This window comes from Lygodium microphyllum, chromosome 27 (genome assembly GCF_053477565.2).
Source record: "Lygodium microphyllum isolate KBCC chromosome 27, Lygodium_microphyllum_v1.1.10, whole genome shotgun sequence".
Lineage (NCBI taxonomy): Eukaryota > Viridiplantae > Streptophyta > Polypodiopsida > Schizaeales > Lygodiaceae > Lygodium > Lygodium microphyllum.
In genome coordinates this window covers 17,558,678-17,579,282 of record NC_141161.1, presented here as the reverse complement: position 1 = coordinate 17,579,282, position 20,605 = coordinate 17,558,678, and the positions used below count along the sequence as shown (strand labels likewise).

Sequence of the window (20,605 nt, the reverse complement as noted above, 5' to 3'; positions counted from 1 at the left end):
ATCTGGAATGCATTTGAATAGTGATTAAAGCTCATTTTTGGATTAGCTTTACCTACAGGTCTATTGCTGTACATTCAGGACAGTTTTCTATATTTAGGACAGTATACCTCACTATTAGGAAATTTGATATGTTTCTATGCAAGAATATTATGGTGATGTTTTGAGCAGCTTTCCATAATCTTTAGAGCTCAATCTCAATCAATCTGAGAGGTTATTTCAGTTCTAAATTTTCAGGACAGATTTTTCCTGAATGTCAGGATTGCACTCCTGAATTGCAGGAATTTCAGGACTGCACTCTTGAATTGCAGGATAGTCACTTGTATTGTTAGGAATTTCAGGACTGGACCTGTTTTTGTTAAGAAATTGGTATGTTTACTATCATTGAATGCTTTTGAGGTATTTTGGGCAATGAACTGATGTATGTTCTTGCTACTACATACTTGGGAATATTCCTAACATACTATTGAGTGGATTTTGGAGCTTCCATTGCTTGACATTAGCTATCATTTACTGTCATACAGTTATTTGGCTGAATTGTGGCTATCAGCGGTGACAATCATCTTATGCATATCAAGAAGCTTGAAGGAGCACACAACTTTGCAGTTTGGCAAAAGCAGTGCTATAATATCTTGTGGTAGAAGAAGCAAGCAAAGCCGATTAAAGTAAAGGGAACAAAACCAGCTGATGTAGAGCAAGACGACTGGGATGGGCTAAATGAGCTTGCACGCTCAACCATTGAGCTATCGATTTCTGATGCTTTGCTGTTTAACATTGAAGGATTGGATTCTGCTTATGACATTTAGAAGCGACTGGAAGAATTGTATGCCCAGAAGAGTGCTGCAAGCAAAGTCTATTGGTTGAAGAAACTCATGGATTTGCGAATGAAAGAGGGTACTGCAATGTCTACTTACCTTAGTGAGTTTAACTCCATTTTCAGCCAGCTTGCCACTTTGAAGTTCAATATTGATGATGAGTTCAAAGCTACGTTCTTACTTTGCACTCTGCTAGAAGCTGGAATACCTTCAGGACTGCTATGGACAATTCTAATGCTATGCTTTTGTATGCTGATATAGAGAGTGCTCTACTCATGGAAGAAATGAATCGGTAGAACAATGCATCCAGTAAGTCTTCCAGTGCTTTGCATACTAAAGGCAAATCACAGCAGAAAGGCAAATCTGATAGCAAGGGATGCAATAAATCAAGTAGTAATAATGTTGAATGCCATCACTGTGGCAAGAAGGGTCACTTCAAACGTGACTGCTATAAATGGAAGAAAGAGAAAGAGAAGGGCAAGAAGACGGATGACAACAAGGAAGAGAAGAAAAAGAGTCAGTCTACTAAGAAGAGCAGTGTAAAGATTGAAAAGGTGAATGTAGTCATCCATGAAAGCGACAATGGGAATAATATACTCTTCGTCTCTTCATGTTTCAGTGCACATGCTTTGATAGCTAATATGGATGATGATATGCACAATTGGATTTTGGATTCAGGTGCCTGTTTTCATGTCACCCGTCACCATGAGTGGTTTACAGACTATACATGAGGTTGATATGGTGTTGTCCATCTTGGGGACAATTATGCATGTAACATTGCAGGCATTGGAAGTGTGCAACTGTAGTTTCAACATGGATCTGTCTTCACTCTTCAGAATGTAAGGTATGTACCTCAGCTCAAGAAGAGCTTGTTTAGTACTGGAAAACTAGATAACAATGGATTTCATACCATCTTTGGCGATGGGAAATGGAAGATCTACAAAGGATCTAGGGTTATTGCAAGAGGCTCAAACAACGATACTTTGTATTCTCTCCATGTATCTAGTGTGCATGACCATGTTGTTGCCGTGACCAAGTAGCCAAGTGTTTCCTTGTAGCAAGGCCGATTGGGACACATGAGTCAAACATGAATGTAAGTACTTCCTCGTTTGGGTTACTTGCCTTGTCTTCGTTATGCTGATTTTTGAGCACTGTGATCATTGTGTTTACGGTAAGCATGCGCAGACATCTCATAAAAAGTCTCTTTCATTGAAATCTTTGTCTCTATCACATTTGTTGATAATGCTACATGAAAGGTATGGGTTTACCCTATTCATTGCAAGGATGAAGTGCTTGACAGGTTTCAAAAATTCTTGGCATTGGTTGAGAACCAAATTGATAAGATACTTAAGTGTCTTCGCTCTGACAACGGTGGGGAGTATGTGTCCAAAGTCTTTTAGGCATTTTGTGACAGCAAGGGGATAAAGAGGAAGCTCACCGCCCCTCATAATCTACCCCAAAATGGAGTTGCAGAGCATATGAATCGCACCATACAAGATAAGGTCCGTACGATGCTGTCTCATGTTGCATTACCCCATGGCTTTTGGGCAGAGGTTGTTATGACAGCCGTTCATATGATTAACAGGTCACCGAACAGGTCTTTGGGGGGGAGAGTCCCTCAGGAAGAGTGGTCGGGCAAGCCACCTTCTTATGCTCATTTGCGAGTATTTGGCTGCAAGGCTTTTGTGTACATACAGAAAGAATAACGCAGCAAACTGGAACCAAAGTCCTGTAAATGCACATTCTTAGGATACAGTGACAAGGGTGAGATGGAGTATAGACTTTGGGATCCCGAGAAAAGAAAGATAGTACGCAGCAATGATGCCATCTTTTGTGAAGATCGCATGCATAAGCAGCCCAAGAAGATTGAGAAAGTCAAGTGGGTTGTTTTCAAGGAGGATGCACCTTTTAGACAGCCATTTGTTCCTAGTGGACAATAGCGTATACCTGCTGTAAATACTCTTGAAAATGCAGGAAATGGTGTTGGAAATGACCATCAAGGTATTGCCCATGATACACCACAGTTTCAGCCTAAAAACATGTAGTTAGGAGAGCCTGAACTGTCAGGACAGCATACTGGGATTTCAAGACAAGACAACAGCCTGTACATGCAGAATTGTAGGCTCATATTTCAGGACAGCAACCTATACATGTAAAATTATAGGCCCGTATTTCAGGACAACAACCTGTAAATGAAAATTTGCAAGCCCAGCAGCCAACAAATGCAAAATCTTCACTGCGTAGGTTAACCCGACCTTCAAGGCAGCCAAATAGGTTTGTTCCTAGTGCATAGTATGTTGCAGATTATGTCATGGTTACTGATTGTGGTGAGCCGTCATGCTTCAAGTAAGCAATGACTAGACCAGCGGACAACAAGAAGTGGTTCAAGGCCATGCTGTCGGAAATGGAATCGCTTGATAAGAATGGTACTTGGGACTTGGTGCAGCTGCCTAAAGGGCAGAAAACTCCTCCATGCAAGTGGGTTTACAAGATGGTCACTTTTGGTTCTTCGCCAAAGTACAAAGTACGGTTGGTTGCAAAGGGGTACAAGCAAGAACATGGAATTGACTTTGACGAGATCTTCTCTCCCGTAGTCAAGATGACTACTCTAAGAACCATTTTGGGCCTGGTTGCAGCTGAAGATATGGAGCTCATACAGATGGATGTAAAGACTGTATTCTTACATGGTGATCTGCATGAGGACATATATATGCAGTGGTATCATAAATTTGATACTTTCATGCAGTCTCAGAGCTTTTAGAGAAGTCAAGTTGATCATTGCTTATACACCAAGAAGGCAGTAGATGGCAGGCTGATTATCTTGGTTCTGTATATTGATGACATGCTGATTATTGTTGGCAGGGATACCCATGCCTTGGATTCATTGAAACAAAGTCTTCATGGTAGCTTTGACATGAAGGATCTTGATGATACCAATCACATTCTTGGGATGCGGATACTCAGAGATAGATCGAAGGGGTTACTCTATCTATCTCAGTAGGAGTATGTATCCAAGATTTTACAGTGTTTCATTATGGAGGGGAGGAAAGCAATCGGAGTACCATTGCCTCCATATGTGAAACTCAATGCAGAGGACAGCCCTACATCTGATGATTAGCCAAGATTGCATATGTTTCAGCCATTGGCAGTTTGATGTATGCTATGGTTCTCCATATGTGAAACTCAGTGCAGAGGACAACCCTACATCTGATGATGAAATGGCCAAGATTGCATATGCTTCAGCCATTGGCAGTTTGATGTATGCTATGGTTGCTACACGTCCAGACATTGCCTTTGCAATGGGAGTGGTTAGCATATACATGGCAAACCCTGGCAAGAAGCATTGGAAAGTAGTGACAGGTATTATGAGATACCTCAGGGGCACCAAGGATTTGTGCATTTACTTTGGTAAGCAGAATGCATTTGTCATTGGCTTTATGAATGCAGACTATGCTGGACATGCGGACTGCAAGAAGTCCACTATAGGGTATGTGCTTACCTTTACAGGGGGATCTGTCTCTTGGATATTCAGGCTACAGAAGTGTGTTACACTGTCTACTACAGAGGTAAAGTATATGGCTGCCACCAAGGCATGCAAAGAGGCCTTATGGCTGTCACATTTGGTTGTTGAGCTTGGGATTATTGAGGTTCCTGTCCTCCATTGTGATAGTTAGAGTGCTATCATGTTAGCATGAAACCCTGTCTTTCATACAAAGACAAAACACATATAGGTGAATTATCACTTCATTAGAGAGGTACTTGACAGCAAGAGATTGAGTTGGCACACTAATGATAACCTTGTAGACCTTCTCATGAAGGGTTTTCCAGCAGAGAGGTTTGCCCATTACTGGCAGATTATGGGTATTGGATAGGTATAGTCTTTTCAGCTTTGTACATACTTAGACTTAGCTGATTCTTTTCCTCTACCTTTGGGCACATTGCCTTTAGGGGGGAGGTTGTTGGGATAAAGGGTAGTGCTCGTGTCCGCCCGTAAGGGCCAGGTTGTACATAGTACATACACCTATCTAAAATCATTATTGAGGTACACTCTTCAGTACTACAATCGTGTGTCTCTATCTCTTCTCTCTCTCAACCTGCATCTCCACATAGAAGCTCCATTGCAGCTAACTCAACAACAAGCAATTCATGATGAGAAGAAAAGTAAATAGGTTTAAGGTACTATTGAAAGCTTACGCTTTAAGTCATGAAGCTGAGCGTTCCTCAACCTACCAAAAACCTATACAAGGGACCCCCTGCTTCCCTTCATGACACAAGATTCTAGTACCTTAAGTGTAGGCTCATTTCTTCCTCTCATCATTACCTAAGAGGGCATTTTGACTCCAGACATCACTCTCTTTCATTTTGTATTCAGCTTATGCCTATGCTCAATGTATCATCACTTTGTGAGTACAAATAGTCTTTGGCCAGAGTATACATTCTGTCTTGTCTATCATCCTTTCATCATTATATTGTATGTGATCATAAAATCATATTCTGTCTTGTCTATCATCCTTTCATCATTATATTGTATGTGATCATCTATAAGCTATGGGTACGAAGTGTTTCTATGTGACCTATTGATCATTATCGGGTGGTCTTGTGTTTGAGATCTTTGTGGGAGTATATGCGCCTTGCAAGTTGTTGTTTTCTTTTGAATTGTTTGGAATTTTTGATGTGTTGGTGTTTCTGGATTAATTCCTCTTGTCAAGGGCTTTAAGTATGGCTCTTATTTGTGTTAATGTGCTCTGTTCTTATTAATTGTGGTTCTGCTGTGCCTTGAAGGGGATCAGGGCTCGGTCACCAAGAGATATCCTCTCAGGAGTTGAGAGATGTTCTTGCTGTTGTGGTTTCTAAGCACAGAGTGAGCATGAAGAGGATGTGAGACGAGGAAGTGATTGTGAGAGAAGATTATTGCCAGTGACTTGGTGTTGTGGAGAGCATGAAGTGCAGAGCAAGACAATGATGAGGTCTCAAGTGCATGGTTTTGGTGTCTCAGGAGTAGGACTCGTTGGTGTTTTCATGTGGCCTCTTTCAGTGGGGTTGCTGGAGGCTACATCCCCAATCCAGTTACCAATATGTTTGGGTGACCATTGCCTTGAACCGATGTGGAGCCATGCATAGTAACACACTCAAGGAACAGATCAAGTGTGACAAAGATATTGAAAGGAAAGTGAACTCAAACTCTGAGATAAGGAGCACAAGGAGGAGGGAGTGCAATGGAAGAAGATCTCAACTATTATCAGAATACATTAGCAGTCTTCTATTGAGAGATTAACAGCATGACTAGAGAATATGAGAGTGCTATGTATTGACTACAAAGATAGACTGGGCATAACAGCATGCACAGACAGATCTGGAATGTACAACAGCTTATTGGCAGTGCCACTCAAGCATAACAAATCTTTGACTAGAAGTTTGCACAACAGTGTGCTGCTCTACCAAGAAAGTTTCACAAAGTCCAATTGTCACCTATGGCTGAATGAGCATGACCAAGCTACTTTGGCTTTTTTTGGGGTCACATCTCTTCCAACCCAAATGAAGTTCCGCTGCGTCAATCCACCTAAACAATAGAGAATGTCAACAAGTGGGGATCCACAATTTCCATGTTGAGATATCGAGCTCCACTCGTGAACCGCCCATGAATAATAGCTAGATGACAGCTATCCTTATCTACTCTAGTTCGTGGCTTAGTTAGTATGCCACCTTAGTTAGTTGAGTTTGGTTTGAGACCCATATATAGGGTTCTTCTATTTCTATGTACTTGAGTTTCTTTTGGCTTACACAACTAAGAAGAGGAAAACTGTTTTCAGCCTCCATCTTTGTGTGTATTCCCCCATTGTGCAAGCAGGAAAGCTACAAGTGAGACTCCTTCCTTCTCTCCCACAATCTTGACATGGTATCAGAGCCTTGTTCGTGGTAAGGAGCTCAAGAAAGCAAACCAAGTTCGCGGTGTTTTGGTAAGAGGATCAGTGTTGCTTTCATTTTTCTGTTTTGGGAGCAAGTCTCTGCAGGTAGCACAGCCGGAAAGTGCAAGAGTGCATTGTCTCAGATTGAGACGCCCTTCGCGGTGTAGCAAGAGGGCAGTATATGCTGCGGGAGAGGGCTTTAGCCCATGGTTGCTCTGTTTTTTTGATTTGAGGCCATTTCGGGACCTGTTTTGGAGACGGAAGTTTTCTGCACGCACTCAGGAAAATGCCCTGTTTTATGCTATGCGACCACTGTTCTACAGGTCGGTGAAAAGTTACTATAGAAATTGCATCGTATGCCTGTGCGCAGAGACATTGGGAGTTACAGAATCATCCTTGTTGCCAGTTGATGCAAAATCGTCATTAGGAAGTGACTGTGTGGTCAAATACCACTTTCGTCAGTTTTGCAGATTTGCCCTTGTGAGGCTGAAGCTGTGTTTTTTACAGTGACAGAATTTTTTGCAGTGTTCTGTAATGGCGTCTGATTCTCTTTCACAGATTGTCACTGAAAAGCTTGACAAGAACAACTTCCAAGCATGGAAGTTTAGAATAACGAATTTCCTTATGGGAAAAGGATATTGGGAATTCGTTGCAGGAAATGAAGAAGAACCAGTTCTTCCTGATGTTCCCAATCAACAGCAAATGCAGGCATTGAAAGCATGGCATGAGAGAGCCAGGAAAGTTATGTACTGGCTGTCTATCAGCATTTCAGGCTCTATGATTGTGCATATTCAAGATGCAAGTACGCCAAAGGAGGCATGGGATACTTTGTTAAAAATGTATAGCACAAATACGCAAGCTAGGAAAATGTAGCTCAAGCAAGAGTTGCATAATGTGCAAAGAGAAAATATGAGCATCAATGACTACCACATGAAGGTGAAGAAGATTGCAGATGCACTTGCTTCCATTGGGTCACCAGTGGAAGATGATGATTTAGTTTCTGTGACCTTGAATGGTCTAGGAAAGGATTATGCACAGTTCCGAACATCCATTTCCGTCCGTGAAAGATTTCCTGATTTTGAGGAGTTGATTGTTTTTCTAATTTCTGAGGAGCAGAGAAATGGTGGTGCATCTTCTTCAGGAGGAACTTCAAAAGAAGTTGTCTTCTACTCAAATGCTGGAAGAGGTAGAGGCAGAGGTAGAGGAGGCCGATCTGGAGGCCGTGGTAGAAATCAGAATATGCAGCAAACTCAAGAAAACCAGTCTTTGGAGGAGGACGGGGTAACTCTAGAGGCAGGGGGAGCCAAAGAGGTCGTGGTGGATAGCAAAGAGGCCAAAATGCAAACAGTAATATTGAATGCTACTACTGTGGTAAAATGGGTCATATGGCTAAAGACTGCTATAAAAAGCAGAATGACATCATGAATGAAAAATTGCAACAAGGGGATTATGCATCTTCTAGTAGACAGGGTGATGACAGAAATGAGCATTTGTTTATGGTGCAGCACATGACCAATTCTGTGACAAGTGCAGAAGAAAGTAATGATGTGTGGTATGTTGACTCAGGTGCATCAAACCATATGACAGATCATGCAGAATGGATGTAGGATGCAAGGAAAATGGAAAAACCAGGATTTGTGGAGACTGGTGATGATACTGCACATCCTATTGTGCAGATTGGAAATATTCATTTGTCTATGCAGGATGGGAAAAAGAAATACCTGTCGGATGTATTTCATATCCCGAATATCACTAAGAACCTGGTTTCTGTTGGTCAAATGGTTGAGCTGAACTTGCAGGTCAGATTTAATTCTCATGGATGCTTTGTTGAGGATATGAAAAATAAAGGTCGTTTGATAGCAAAAGGAAAGAAGAAGGGCAGAATGTTTACGTTGGATGCATACATGCCTGAATTGAGTGCAGCAATGTTTGCATATAGGACCGGTGTAGTTGCAGATATTGATATCTGGCATAAACGCATTGGTCATGTTAATGTACAGCGACTTAAATCAATGCAAGCCCAAAATATTATTGCAGGATTGCCTAAATTTAAGGTTGCAGAAATGCATAAGGTGTGTGAAGCTTGTCAATTTGGAAAACAGGCAAGGAAACCATTTCCTAGACATGTCCAAGAGAGTAAGAAGCCATTGGAATTAATCCACTCTGATGTGTGGACTACTAAAGCTGTATCTATTGGAGACTGTCATTATTTTGTCACTTTTATTGATGACAATAGCAGAAAAGTTTGGGTGTATTTTATGAAAAAGAAAAGTGAAGTTTTTGGGCATTTCAAAACTCTTAAAGCTATGGTTGAAAAAGAAACAGGCCTGCAAATAAAATGCCTAAGGTCAGATGGAGGGGGAGAGTACCTCTCAAATGAGTTTGCAAGGTTCTTGCAGAAGCATGGCATAAAGCAGCAATATTCATGTAGTTATAACCCACAGCAAAATGGAATTGCAAAAAGAAAAAACAGACATATTGGAGAGGTATCTCGTGCTATGCTCAATGAAAAAGACCTGCCAGATTTTTACTGGGCTGAGGCAGTTGCTACAGCAGTCTACATAATGAACAGGACTCCCACTGCAGCAATACATGGCATGACTCCAGAGGAGAGGTATACTGGTAGGAAACCAGATATTTCTCATTTGAAAATTTTTTGTTGCATTGCCTATGTTCATGTGCCAGATGAGTTGAGATCCAAGTTGGATCCAAAAGCTGAGAAGTGCATCTTTATTGGTTACTCTCTGCAGCAAAAATGGTATAGATGCTATAACCCTTCTACTCGTAAGTTTACAGTGAGCAGAGATGTTGTTTTTGATGAGATGAGTAGCTAGTATAAACCAGTAAATGTGATTGATAATGTAGATGCACAAAATGGTAATGCTGCACAAAATTCACAGCAGCAGTCACAAGATATTAGTGGACCTGGAGCGTCCTCTAGGAGTGGTTCACATTCTTTGCCATGGACAGGCAGATTGAGATTAGGAGAATCTTCTCAAAGCAATGCAGATAGTGGTATGCAGGTATCACGAAAAGGAAAAGAGAAGGTAGATCAGCCCATGTTTGATGTGAATGCAGGTCACTCTTATGTGGATGGTGAATCCAGTGGCTCAGAACAGAGCATTGATGATGAGTTGGGTATTCTTTCTATTGTTACACCTGGAGTAAGGAAGACCAGGGATGTTTTGAGAGCACCTGAAAGTGAACCTACTTTGCGCAGGTCTACCAGAGCTAGGTATCCTGTGGATAGGCTGAAATATGATGGATTTACAGCCATTCACTATGCCTATATGGTCAAAGTGATATAGGAACCAGAACCCACTTCTTTTGAGCAAGCCATAGGAAAAGAAAAATGGGAGAAAGCCATGGATGAAGAAATGGATGCCTTGGAAGCAAATGCTACATGGGAATTGGTACCTTTGCCTAAAGATAAGAATGCAATTGGTTGTAAGTGGGTTTATAAGGTGAAGCACAATGCAGATGGTTCTGTGAACAGATACAAGGCAAGATTAGTAGTCAAGGGGTATGCACAAACATATGGCATTGATTATGAAGAAACATTCAGTCCGGTTGCAAGGATGGCAACCGTAAGAGCAGTCATTGCTATGGCTGCATCAAAGGGATGGTCTTTACATCAGATGGATGTAAAGAATGCCTTCTTGCATGGTGATTTTCAAGAAGAGGTCTATATGGAGCAGCCACCAGGTTATGTGCATGCTGTTCATCCTGAGTTTGTTTGGAGGTTGAAGAAACCCTTGTATGGCTTGAAGCAAGTACCTAGAGCATGGTCTGACAAGATATGACAATATCTTGTCACTATTGGCTTTCAGATTTCCAAGGCAGATTTCTCACTTTATGTGAGAAAAACAAAGAAAGGTATTATGTTGCTTGTCATTTATGTTGATGATTTGATTATCACAGGTGATAGTGATGAAGATATCCTTCATGTGAAAATGCTATTAAAGCAAAAGTTTGAGATGAAGGGTTTGGGAGAGCTGCGTTATTTCTTGGGCATTGAGGTGATTAGATCACCAAGTGGGATATGGCTCTTGCAGAGGCAGTATGGATTGGACATGCTGTCCAAATATGGGATGACAGGCTGTAAGCCTATTTCAGTTCCTTTGGAGCAGAATGTGAAGTTGAGCACAGATGCAGGTGAGCTTCTCGAAGACCCTACTATGTACAGACGCATAGTAGGAAGTTTGATTTATATGACTATTACCAGGCCAGATTTGAGCTATGCTGTTGGATTGGTAAGTCAGTTTATGCAAGCTCCAAGGAAACCGCATTTGGATGCGGCTAGACGCATACTCAGGTATGTGAAGTTCACATTGCAGTATGGACTATTTTATGAGACTGGGATTCAGATACAGTTGCATGGATACACTGATGCTGATTGGGCTGGTAGTATTTCTGATAGACGATCTACCAGTGGATATGTGTTCTCTTTTGGGAGTGCTGCAGTCACTTGGAGCAGCAAGAAACAGCCTACAGTTGCCTTGTCGAGCACAGAGGCTGAGTACAGGGGCGCAGCAATGGCTGCATGTGAGGTAGCTTGGTTGCATAAGCTACTTTATGATATGCATCAGCCTACAGATGGGCCAGTTGTCATTTATTGTGACAACATGAGTAGTATACACTTGGCAAATAACCCAGTCTATCATGCTAGAACAAAGCACATTGAGGTGCATTATCACTATGTGTGGGAGAGGGTTTTACTAGGTCTTATTGATCTAGTTTATGTCAGCACAGAGGATCAGGTAGCTGATATATTTATGAAGGCATTGGGTGCAGAGAAGCTGCGTAAGTTCAGAGACCTGCTTGGTGTGCAGGAATTGGGATTGAGCTCGAGGGGGAGTGTTGAGATATCAAGCTCCACTCGTGATATGCCAGGGTGACCGTTGTGCATTTATGTCACCGACTTGTCAGTTACAGATTCGGTTGGTACACCGCCCATGAATAATAGCTAGATGACAGCTATCCTTATCTACTCTAGTTCGTGGCTCAGTTAGTATGCCACCTTAGTTAGTTGAGTTTGGTTTGAGACCCATATATAGGGTTCTTCTATTTCTATGTACTTGAGTTCTTTTGGCTTACACAACTAAGAAGAGGAAAACTGTTTTCAGCCTCCATCTTTGTGTGTATTCCCCCATTGTGCAAGCAGGAAAGATACAAGTGAGACTCCTTCCTTCTCTCCCACAATCTTGACATTCCAATCCTCTCCTCTCCATCAGCAGAATGAGCATTGGCCAATTGACTTTGTCCTTATTTGGGGGCTTTGCCTGTGAGTAAGGGGCTGCCTAAATCCCAGACTTTTGCCAGTTAATTGAAGTTTGCCATCTGATCAAAACTAAAAACTTTTGACTGTTGTATGCCCGTTGACCATGGTAGATCTTGTCCATGTACTGAACGGTCATCAGGATATGATACAGGGTGCATCCCATCATGCAATGCAGTGCTGTAGGGCCTTCTTGCTGGCTGGACACCACCCCCTTTCTGGTGAAGCATGATTACGGTATTTCTTTAGAGGAGTGTTCCCTATGTTGGGTATTTCAGTCACCCTTTGTTTCGTAGCATTTTTATCTTTCGTACATATTCTGCTTATCTCTAGAGCTTCCAGTCTGGATGTACTAGCTTTTTACTTCCTTACTTTAATATGTATGGTTCCCTTCTAAATAATAGCAGGAGTTTTTTTGAGGCAAGAAAGCCTCTTGACACCATAAGTGACATCTAACCAGATGCTCTTACAAAGTAGAAAAACTTAACTAAGTTTATGTTCTATTTTTTATGCATTATTTTTATGTTCCCATGTTGTTAAAAGGCAATCAGTTGTACATCCATGCAATCAATGTATACAATTGTGCAAGCTTGGCCAGTCTTTTGACATCATCAATGGCATCAAATTAAGCAGTTCATACACTTTAGTTTGAATTTCTATAAATCATTTGCTGTACACCCACATTATTTGCCCTCCCTCCTTTTCTGTTTTTCTTTCCCTTACACAGCCATAAAGTTATGTAGGTGAAAAGAATGAAAGACTAGTTTTATGCTAACAGAAAATTTAAAGCTTCATACAAAGTAGGATGCGATTCATGGAATAAGTGCTTGAACAAGTATGTACCCACATTTCGGTGACTGTTTACTGGAGTAAAGGACTTAAAGAAAGTATTAAGTTTTCGCTTGACAGTGCCTTCTCATGATGGTGCAGGTATGGATCTGATTTGATGATGAATGCTGGCATCCCAAGGCCAATCTGCCTTATTATTTCTCAAACGGCCATGTGTCTTTGCTGTCTTCTCCTATCCACAGGCTGTAAGTGAAGAGATGGCCTTACCTCTTGTCACTTTTATTTTACTTTTGATTTATCTTGTCAAGTGGGCATTGTTGTGTATGTCCACAGTTTATGATTGTTTTCAAGTTCAGAGCATAAATCCTTGCTAGGAATGAATCTTGATGATGCTTGCCCCTAATGTAGGACATAGAAGGGTAATGGCTCACCCTAACATCTGGCAATCCACTTCTGAAGGTACTCGTAGTTGAGGTGGCCAAATTGAGCATGCCACAGCTCGGTTTGAGACTATGAAGAAAGATGTAAGGAAGAAAGGTCTATGGAACTCTGCATCTTGTAGACACCATTCTCCTTATGCCCATGGCACAACATTTGTCTAGTCTTACCATCAAGAATCTTGAAGGAATCTACATCGAACAAAATTGTGAGACTAAGCTCACAAATCTTGCTCATTGAAAGAATATAATAGCCCACTCTTGGTATGTAAAGAACCTCATGAGTACGAGCACCACCTTGCCTATTGAGAATCAACTATATACCACCTTTACCCTAGAAACGAACAGATGAGCTATCACCAATAAGAATATACCTATGCATTTGACACATATAGGCAAATAGTTTCTATAGAAGGGGTCATATGGTGGGAAGCGCCATTGTCTACAATCCACTCTCAAGAGTGTGGGGCCATCAATGGTGCATCAGTTGGATTCAATGTAGAAGGCTCGATTACTTCTAGATGAAGGAAAGCTGGTGATGGAGCTGCCACCGCTCCTGAGTTCTTTGTAGGTTTGTTCTCCTCGGTGTCCTTATCCTTGTCCGGATAGCCTAGCATATATGTGGCAAGCCAACTCCTTGTCCTTGTTTTTATCATGCTCCTCCTTTCCCTTTCTTTTGGGAAGATTGACCTGTAAGAGTCTTTGATTTCTAAGGATTGAGACTTTTTAATTGCTCTTCTTAATCCAAGACCATAGGAACCAGCTCCTCCCAGTTAAGGGCCTTTGTTTGTCCTAAAGCAATCAAGGTGGAATAGAAATCAAGGGTCTGTCTATCCTGAAGCAATCAAGATGGAATAGAACGCATTGAATCGGGGTGGCAACTGTGATAAAAAGTGATCACCATATCCTCGGAAGTAATAGCCTCTCTAGCATTCTGATATTGCATCTGCAATTGTTGGAGTTTGTTCACATTCTCACACATGGAAGCGGACTTGTTTAGGTTCAAAGTCTGCATCCATACCTCCAAAGAAACCTGCTTCATCGCAGTCATCTTGTTATAAAGCTGGTCCAACTCCGACCATAGCTCATGAGCATTGGTCAGATGCTTTATGTGAGCAATCATATCTAGTGTGGAAGAGAGAAAGAGGAACAAGCGAATATGGGCATTTAGCTTATTCCAATTGCCTATACCTTTGCTAGCTGCATATTCTCCTTTTGAGAAAGTATGGAAGAATCCTTAATCGATCAATGATCAATGACTTTAGTCACAAGCTCCACCAAATTATAAGATTCGAATATGCCCAACATCATCACCTCCCGAATGTAATAGTTGTCACCTTTAAGCTTCTAATGCTGTGGAAGAGCTTGTAGCACTGAGACCTTGCGGTCAATAATAGCTTGAAACTCCATATCAGCTTCAGAAGACATGATCACTCGAATAGCTTCGCACAAAGAATGGGCAGCCCCCTTTGACTCCAAAAAGGCAGCTTGCTAGGGGCTTCCTTCGGCTATGGAAGGTGATAAAAAACTCAAACCTGTACAAAGATTGGAAACGTATCCTTTCTCCTTCTTTGATAGCCATTCCTGCACAAAACAACAAATAAATCTGCTTTTCCACATGGTTCCTGCTTGTTCCATCGTTGTGTCAATGCACAGCCCTCTTGCTTGCTCTTGAACACTAAAAATGCAGGATTGGTATCACACTGAAATCTCCTCTTCAAATCTGCCCACAATCAATTATCCCTTCAACAATGCATTGATACCATGTCAAAGTGCAGCGATGTATGACTGGACTCAATGAAAGAAGTGAACCTAGAGAGAGAGAGAGAGAGAGAGAGAGAGAGAGAGAATGTTAAACACTGCAGAGAATGAATGCTGATGAATACTGAGGGCAGAATATGTTCAAAGGGCTGTGAATGTATGAACAGCTGGATCCCTCCCAACCTGCACGAAAAACAAGAAGCAGAAATGACCAGGGGGCAGGGCTGCTATTGAATAGCAGGAAAAATATACATAAAATAATGCAGGTCAGCCAGTCAAAATTGGCCGACTGCTGCTGCACATGGTCCAAATGCTCCTGCTGACCAACCTGCTGCGACATATGCTGCAGCCTGCAGGAAATGTGCCACTAGCCTGTCTGACTGCCCATACTGCCCTACCTGCCCAAATTGCTGATCTGCTGCCTGCCTAACCTGCCAAAACTGCCCAACATGCTCCTGTTCATGGCAATGATGCCTAAACTGTGGATAATTACCTGCACTAAGCTGCTGTCCTCCTAGAGCTAACCAAATCTCTAACATAACACACCTCAGGTTGTGAAAGCTTGTGGGTGTGTGACGATCTCACTAATTCTACTTTGTATACTAGAATCTGGCTGTTTCTGTGCTACACAAGGAAAACTTTTGCCAGCTGCAAGTTCTGAAAGGTGCACATCTAGATCTACTGATTTAGGCTCATATAGGCCTGTTAAGCATATCAACGTTATGATATTTGTGGCACAACTGCTTCGAAAAAGGGTCAAAGACTTTGCACAACTAGCTGGATTTGAAATAGTCATGTGAGCAATAAGTAATCTTCTGTGGACCTTATTTACTGCTTCACTTTTGTGCAGTCGTGCCATTCCTTTTCATTGGATCTGCTATAGTTGGTTTGGCTTATGGTTCGTTTTGGACATTAGCACCCACAGTAATATCGGAGGTTTTTGGTTTAAGACGAGTGGCTACTCTGTACAAATTTCTTGGGTATGTAAGACATCCTTTAAAGAATTCTCTGTACTTAAAACACAATCCTTTTCAGTCATTAAAAATATGCTACAAATTTGCAGGCTAGGACCAACAGTTGCCTCATACCTGTTGTCTGCCAAGGTGTTAGGGTACCTGTATGACAAGGAGGCACTTGTGTACCGTGAAGAAACTCATGATCTTCTGGAGGAGAATGTTTGCTACGGAAAAAGATGCTTTGAGTTTGGGTTGCTGTCATTGGCTTCAGTATGCTTTGTTGGTGCAGTTGCCTGCTCATGGTTCACATACCGTACTAAGAAAGTATATTTCAGAAGAGGTCATATACGTCTTCTGACTTCAATATGACAGTACAATGAATTCCCTAGGAGATTTATGGCAAAATTTTGAGTTTTTTTCCTTCCTCTCATCCTCAAATTTTGGGGAAGTGAAATGGAGACTGTACTCTGTTTGTTAACATGCAACTGCGAGGAAACCCATGCGTGATTATCATCAGATATAGGCCAAAATTGCATTTACTAATCCTGCCTTCATATACACATGGACCTCAATCCAAGTTCAAATGGCTTGGAAAGTAGATCAGCAACAGAACAGCTCGTGTACAATGAGGGATACTAGATTTTCTTAGAAATTTTTTGAAGGGTTTTTCTGAACATACATCTGCAGGATACGCTCATGATTCAGAAAATATTGAAACTGTACCGTGTTAGTAGCCTCAAATTTGATGATTTTGTGTTGAGAAGCCTAACAAACTGATATAACCACACGAAAAGCTCATTAAGCTCATCAAGTTACTAGTCCTCGCTATGATTTTTGACATGTTGTGTGATGAGTTAGGCGGATTCCTCCCAGAATGGAGCAGGTTCCAAGTCTACTAGGTTTGAATTTGTATGAGGCTATATCTGGGTGGAGAAACACATCTTTTGCTCATGTATTCTTTATCACATCGGTATCACACTGGTATCAAAAGTAGTTGATATTATGGATTTTACCATTTGTTTACCCACTAAGAGGGTCATGGTGCTGTCTAGGTGATTACTGATAGACTAACAAGGAGTACTCTTTGTTTTCTTACTAGAACAGAAGTACAAATACTTGAACTAGCATATAAATTTGTTGATGAACTATATATCATGGCAATGATCTATTAGAAAGTTCGACAATCAGTTCTGAAAATTGTATTCACCGAAAAAGATGAAAAATAAAGTCCACACTATGAGAATCACTGATCACCTTAAAAAAGATGGTCATATGAAAAGAGTCAATCAAACTCTAGAGGGCATGTTGAGAGGCCTATGTTGGTGAGAAGCACAAGGATGGAGAATATTATCTTCCCACGTTGAGTTTACCCATAACAGTGCCAACATATTTTTTAATTGATGTTTGTGTGTTGCTATCAACCAAGAATTGCAAATTGAGCAAGTTCATGGGGTGAAAGAATTCCTTTAACATTTGTATCCTCTTTTTGTGTTGGAGGAAAAATAGAAAAAACTTAAATAATGGGGTTTACGTGTGCAATATGATGTGAATGAGTGTCACATGATTGGCACAAGGGTATCATCATTTTAGTCTTTCAGAAGTCTTGGTTGACCATATGGCTAGACCATTAATTGATCAATCCATCCTAGAATAGAGTGGTGCCAAGTATAGCGTGCTTGGATCTACACAAGACTATGATTGGGTGTGCAACACTTTCTTTGCTCATGGATTCCCTCACACTTTTGCTTGTTGCATAGACAAGTGTAAACGAGCACATACATAGTTTTAGTACAATATGAAGGGAGATGACATGTATCCTCTATTTTGGAAGTAAGTGTGTCAGGTTGTGGTTTATTGCAATCTTGCACCACTAAGTTTTTTGTTATGAGACTGGTTCACTAACAAATGATTGCAGAGGGTTCATTTTACATCATCCAGGTTTGGTATGTAATGCACGTGGTGGGCCACATATATGTGCAAAAAGTACAACTTTATGAATCATAGCCTCAATAATTACCAACATAGATAAAGTTTATCTTTTGTTCTTAAATTGTGATCTATTTGGAGTGCATTTGAATGTGCATCATCACATGGCAATTTTGTATGTTGTAGAACCTTGTTCAAATCATGAATGGAGCTCAAGCAAAAAGAATGGAAGTCAAATTTTCCACATTGTGTTGAAGGGTGATCCTATCTAGACGTGACTAATTCTAATCACCTATCTCAACACGTCTATTTTTAACCAAATTTTCCTTGCACTATTTAAGGGTGATCCTATCTTAATATGACCAATTTTAATCATGTTCTCCATGTGCTAAGGGTGATTCTATCTCAACAAGACTATGGTCATTTTTGACAATATAAGCAAAGATGTCTAGATTATCCATTGTAGACAAACCAAGACATATTTAGGGACACAATGTGTTTGTCTTTTCATCCATGTGTAGAGTAGTTGTACACAAGGTCGATGGGTTTCTTAGAGTAGTATACTTGTTCTACTGTACAACCATGAAGTCTTTGTGAATGCCATAGAAATAGATTTGAAAATGTCATGGACATGCTCCAAAAAAGATCCCATTAACTATGGAGAGGGCTATTTGATTGAAAATGTTGAGCATGAGCCAAGAAATCTACAGAACTCTATAAGGCATGCAAAAATGCTCAGAATGGCAAAGCCAAGAGGAGCTAGAGTCTAGAGAGATTTTGTAGGGAGATTGCAATGTGAAGTGCACGAGAGAGAGAGAGAGAGAGAGAGAGAGAGAGAGAGAGAGAGAGAGAGAGAGAGAGAGAGAGAGAGAGAGAGAGAGAGAGAGAGGAGAGGGAGAGGGAGAGGGAGAGGGAGAGGGAGAGGGAGAGGGAGAGGGAGAGGGAATGATATATTAACGTCTACAAAAGGCCAAAATGACCTATGAGACCATGAGTTACAATCATGTGTATGATGGTACAACTGTCTGGGCAAAATATGTAGTACAAAACAAAATAAGAAAGGAAACTAACTATGGCTATGTGTAAAACATAGAGCTCTTTCTAGTAACAATGAGCTCCAAATGGTACAATCTCATGTGGGTATGGAGGGCCTAGCTCTAGCCCGAGCAATACTCCCCCTGTATCTGTCTATGAAGGTGTCATCGGTGTCTGTGTCGAGGCCTAGGACGTATGGATCAACTAAGCTGAATGGCTCGATCAATTAGATCTCCTTGTTAGTGTGTGGATTGTGGCGGAGAGAGAGAGAGAGAGAGAGAGAGAGAGAGAGAGAGAGAGAGAGAGAGAGAGAGAGAGAGAGAGAGAGAGAGAGAGAGAGAGAGAGAGAGAGAGAGAGAGGTCCAAGGAGAATCTCTAAGGAGATGTAGGTTGAGAGAGAGATACTAAGTCCAAAGGGAAATGCAAGTCCACAGAAGTGTGAAGAAAAGAAGAGAAATGCTAAAGTCTAAAGGAAAATGTGACTCCAGAAGAGAGAGAAATGTTGAAGTCCATGAGGAAAATGCAAGATTAGAGAAGTCTAAAGAGAGATGTTCATGTCCAAAGGGAAATGCAAGTCTAGAGAGAAATGTTGAAGCCTCAGAGAAGTGTTGACTAGAGAAATGTTGGAAAGAGGAGTTTGAGAGAGAGAAATATTGAAGAAAAGCGAGAATATATTGACATGTAAGTTTGCATAATGTTGAAATAAAGAGTGAAGGGTGGAGTGAGGTGGAGTTGGACTGGAGTGAGGAGTATGATGGAAAGAGAAGAGTGGGGCAAAAGAAATCATGCTTCTATTATTCAACTTCACACTTTACAATATCATTTCCCTTTGTACCAATAACTACAAGTCCAACTATTAATTATGGGTCCAAACCTACTAGTGACAATCAACGAGGTTGACATGAAGAACAACATCACTCTCCTAGGTAAGATGTGTCATCCTCGAGGCCAAGGAATGCTTAGCCACCTACACATCTCTCTCTATATCAAATAACTATTGTAAGTGCTACTCTTGATCATAGGTGAACCTATCGGTGATGCACATCGAGTGCACCATCCTCGATGCCAAGGACTGGCATGTCTTGGAGCAAACAATGTAATGTGATATAACAAAGCAGTGAGTCACTACACCCCATGGGCTGGACAAAGAATGTTGCTATTACAGATATCTCTCAAAGTACTTTATATAAGGACAGTGGTGAAGTTGCTGCTAGAGTAGAGAGAGATGATGAACCATTGCAAGGATTAGAAGTGATAAAAGAAACGGGCTGCTCTCCATGAAGAGGTAATGGTTGTTAGGAGTGGTGGAGGAACTACTAGAGCTCTAGAGGAGGGGGATTGTGCAAAGGAGGTGAAAGAGGAATTGATGTTGTTAGAGAGGAATCTATTGGGGATGAAAAAGAGAGAGGTATTGATGTTGAAGATGAGGGAACTAGTGGCATATGTGTTGGAGGAGGAGAGGGAAGAGATGACAGTAGAATAATAGGTGAGGTGGTAGGTGTAGAAAGGGTGGAGGGGGATGATCAACTAGGATAATTATTGGTAGAGTGGGGTGTGAAGAATAGTTAGGTCGAGAGAACTTTGCCTATGGTTTTCCAAAAATGGGCTAAAATTTTGATGTAGAATCCTTGCACTTGGCCTTCCCTTCTTCCCTTAAATGATCCTTCAATTGAGTGGTTGAAGACCTTCTTCTTTTAGTTGATAC

The 20,605-nt window shown here is 41.2% G+C and overlaps 1 protein-coding gene across 4 annotated transcripts in view; it reads left to right on the top strand.

Annotated features, from left to right (window-relative positions):
* The window catches only part of LOC148012100 (protein NUCLEAR FUSION DEFECTIVE 4-like), a 90,473-nt gene extending 73,522 nt beyond the window's left edge, over nt 1–16,951 (top strand). For all 4 annotated transcript variants that reach the window (XM_087668902.1, XM_087668903.1, XM_087668904.1 and 1 more), the window contains 3 exons: nt 12,927–13,030; nt 15,834–15,963; nt 16,047–16,951. In XM_087668902.1, coding sequence (XP_087525028.1) covers nt 12,927–13,030; nt 15,834–15,963; nt 16,047–16,308 — 496 coding nt within the window. In that variant the 3' untranslated portion in view covers nt 16,309–16,951. The remainder of the gene's footprint in view (nt 1–12,926; nt 13,031–15,833; nt 15,964–16,046) is intronic.
* Nucleotides 16,952–20,605: the final 3,654 nt, after the last annotated feature.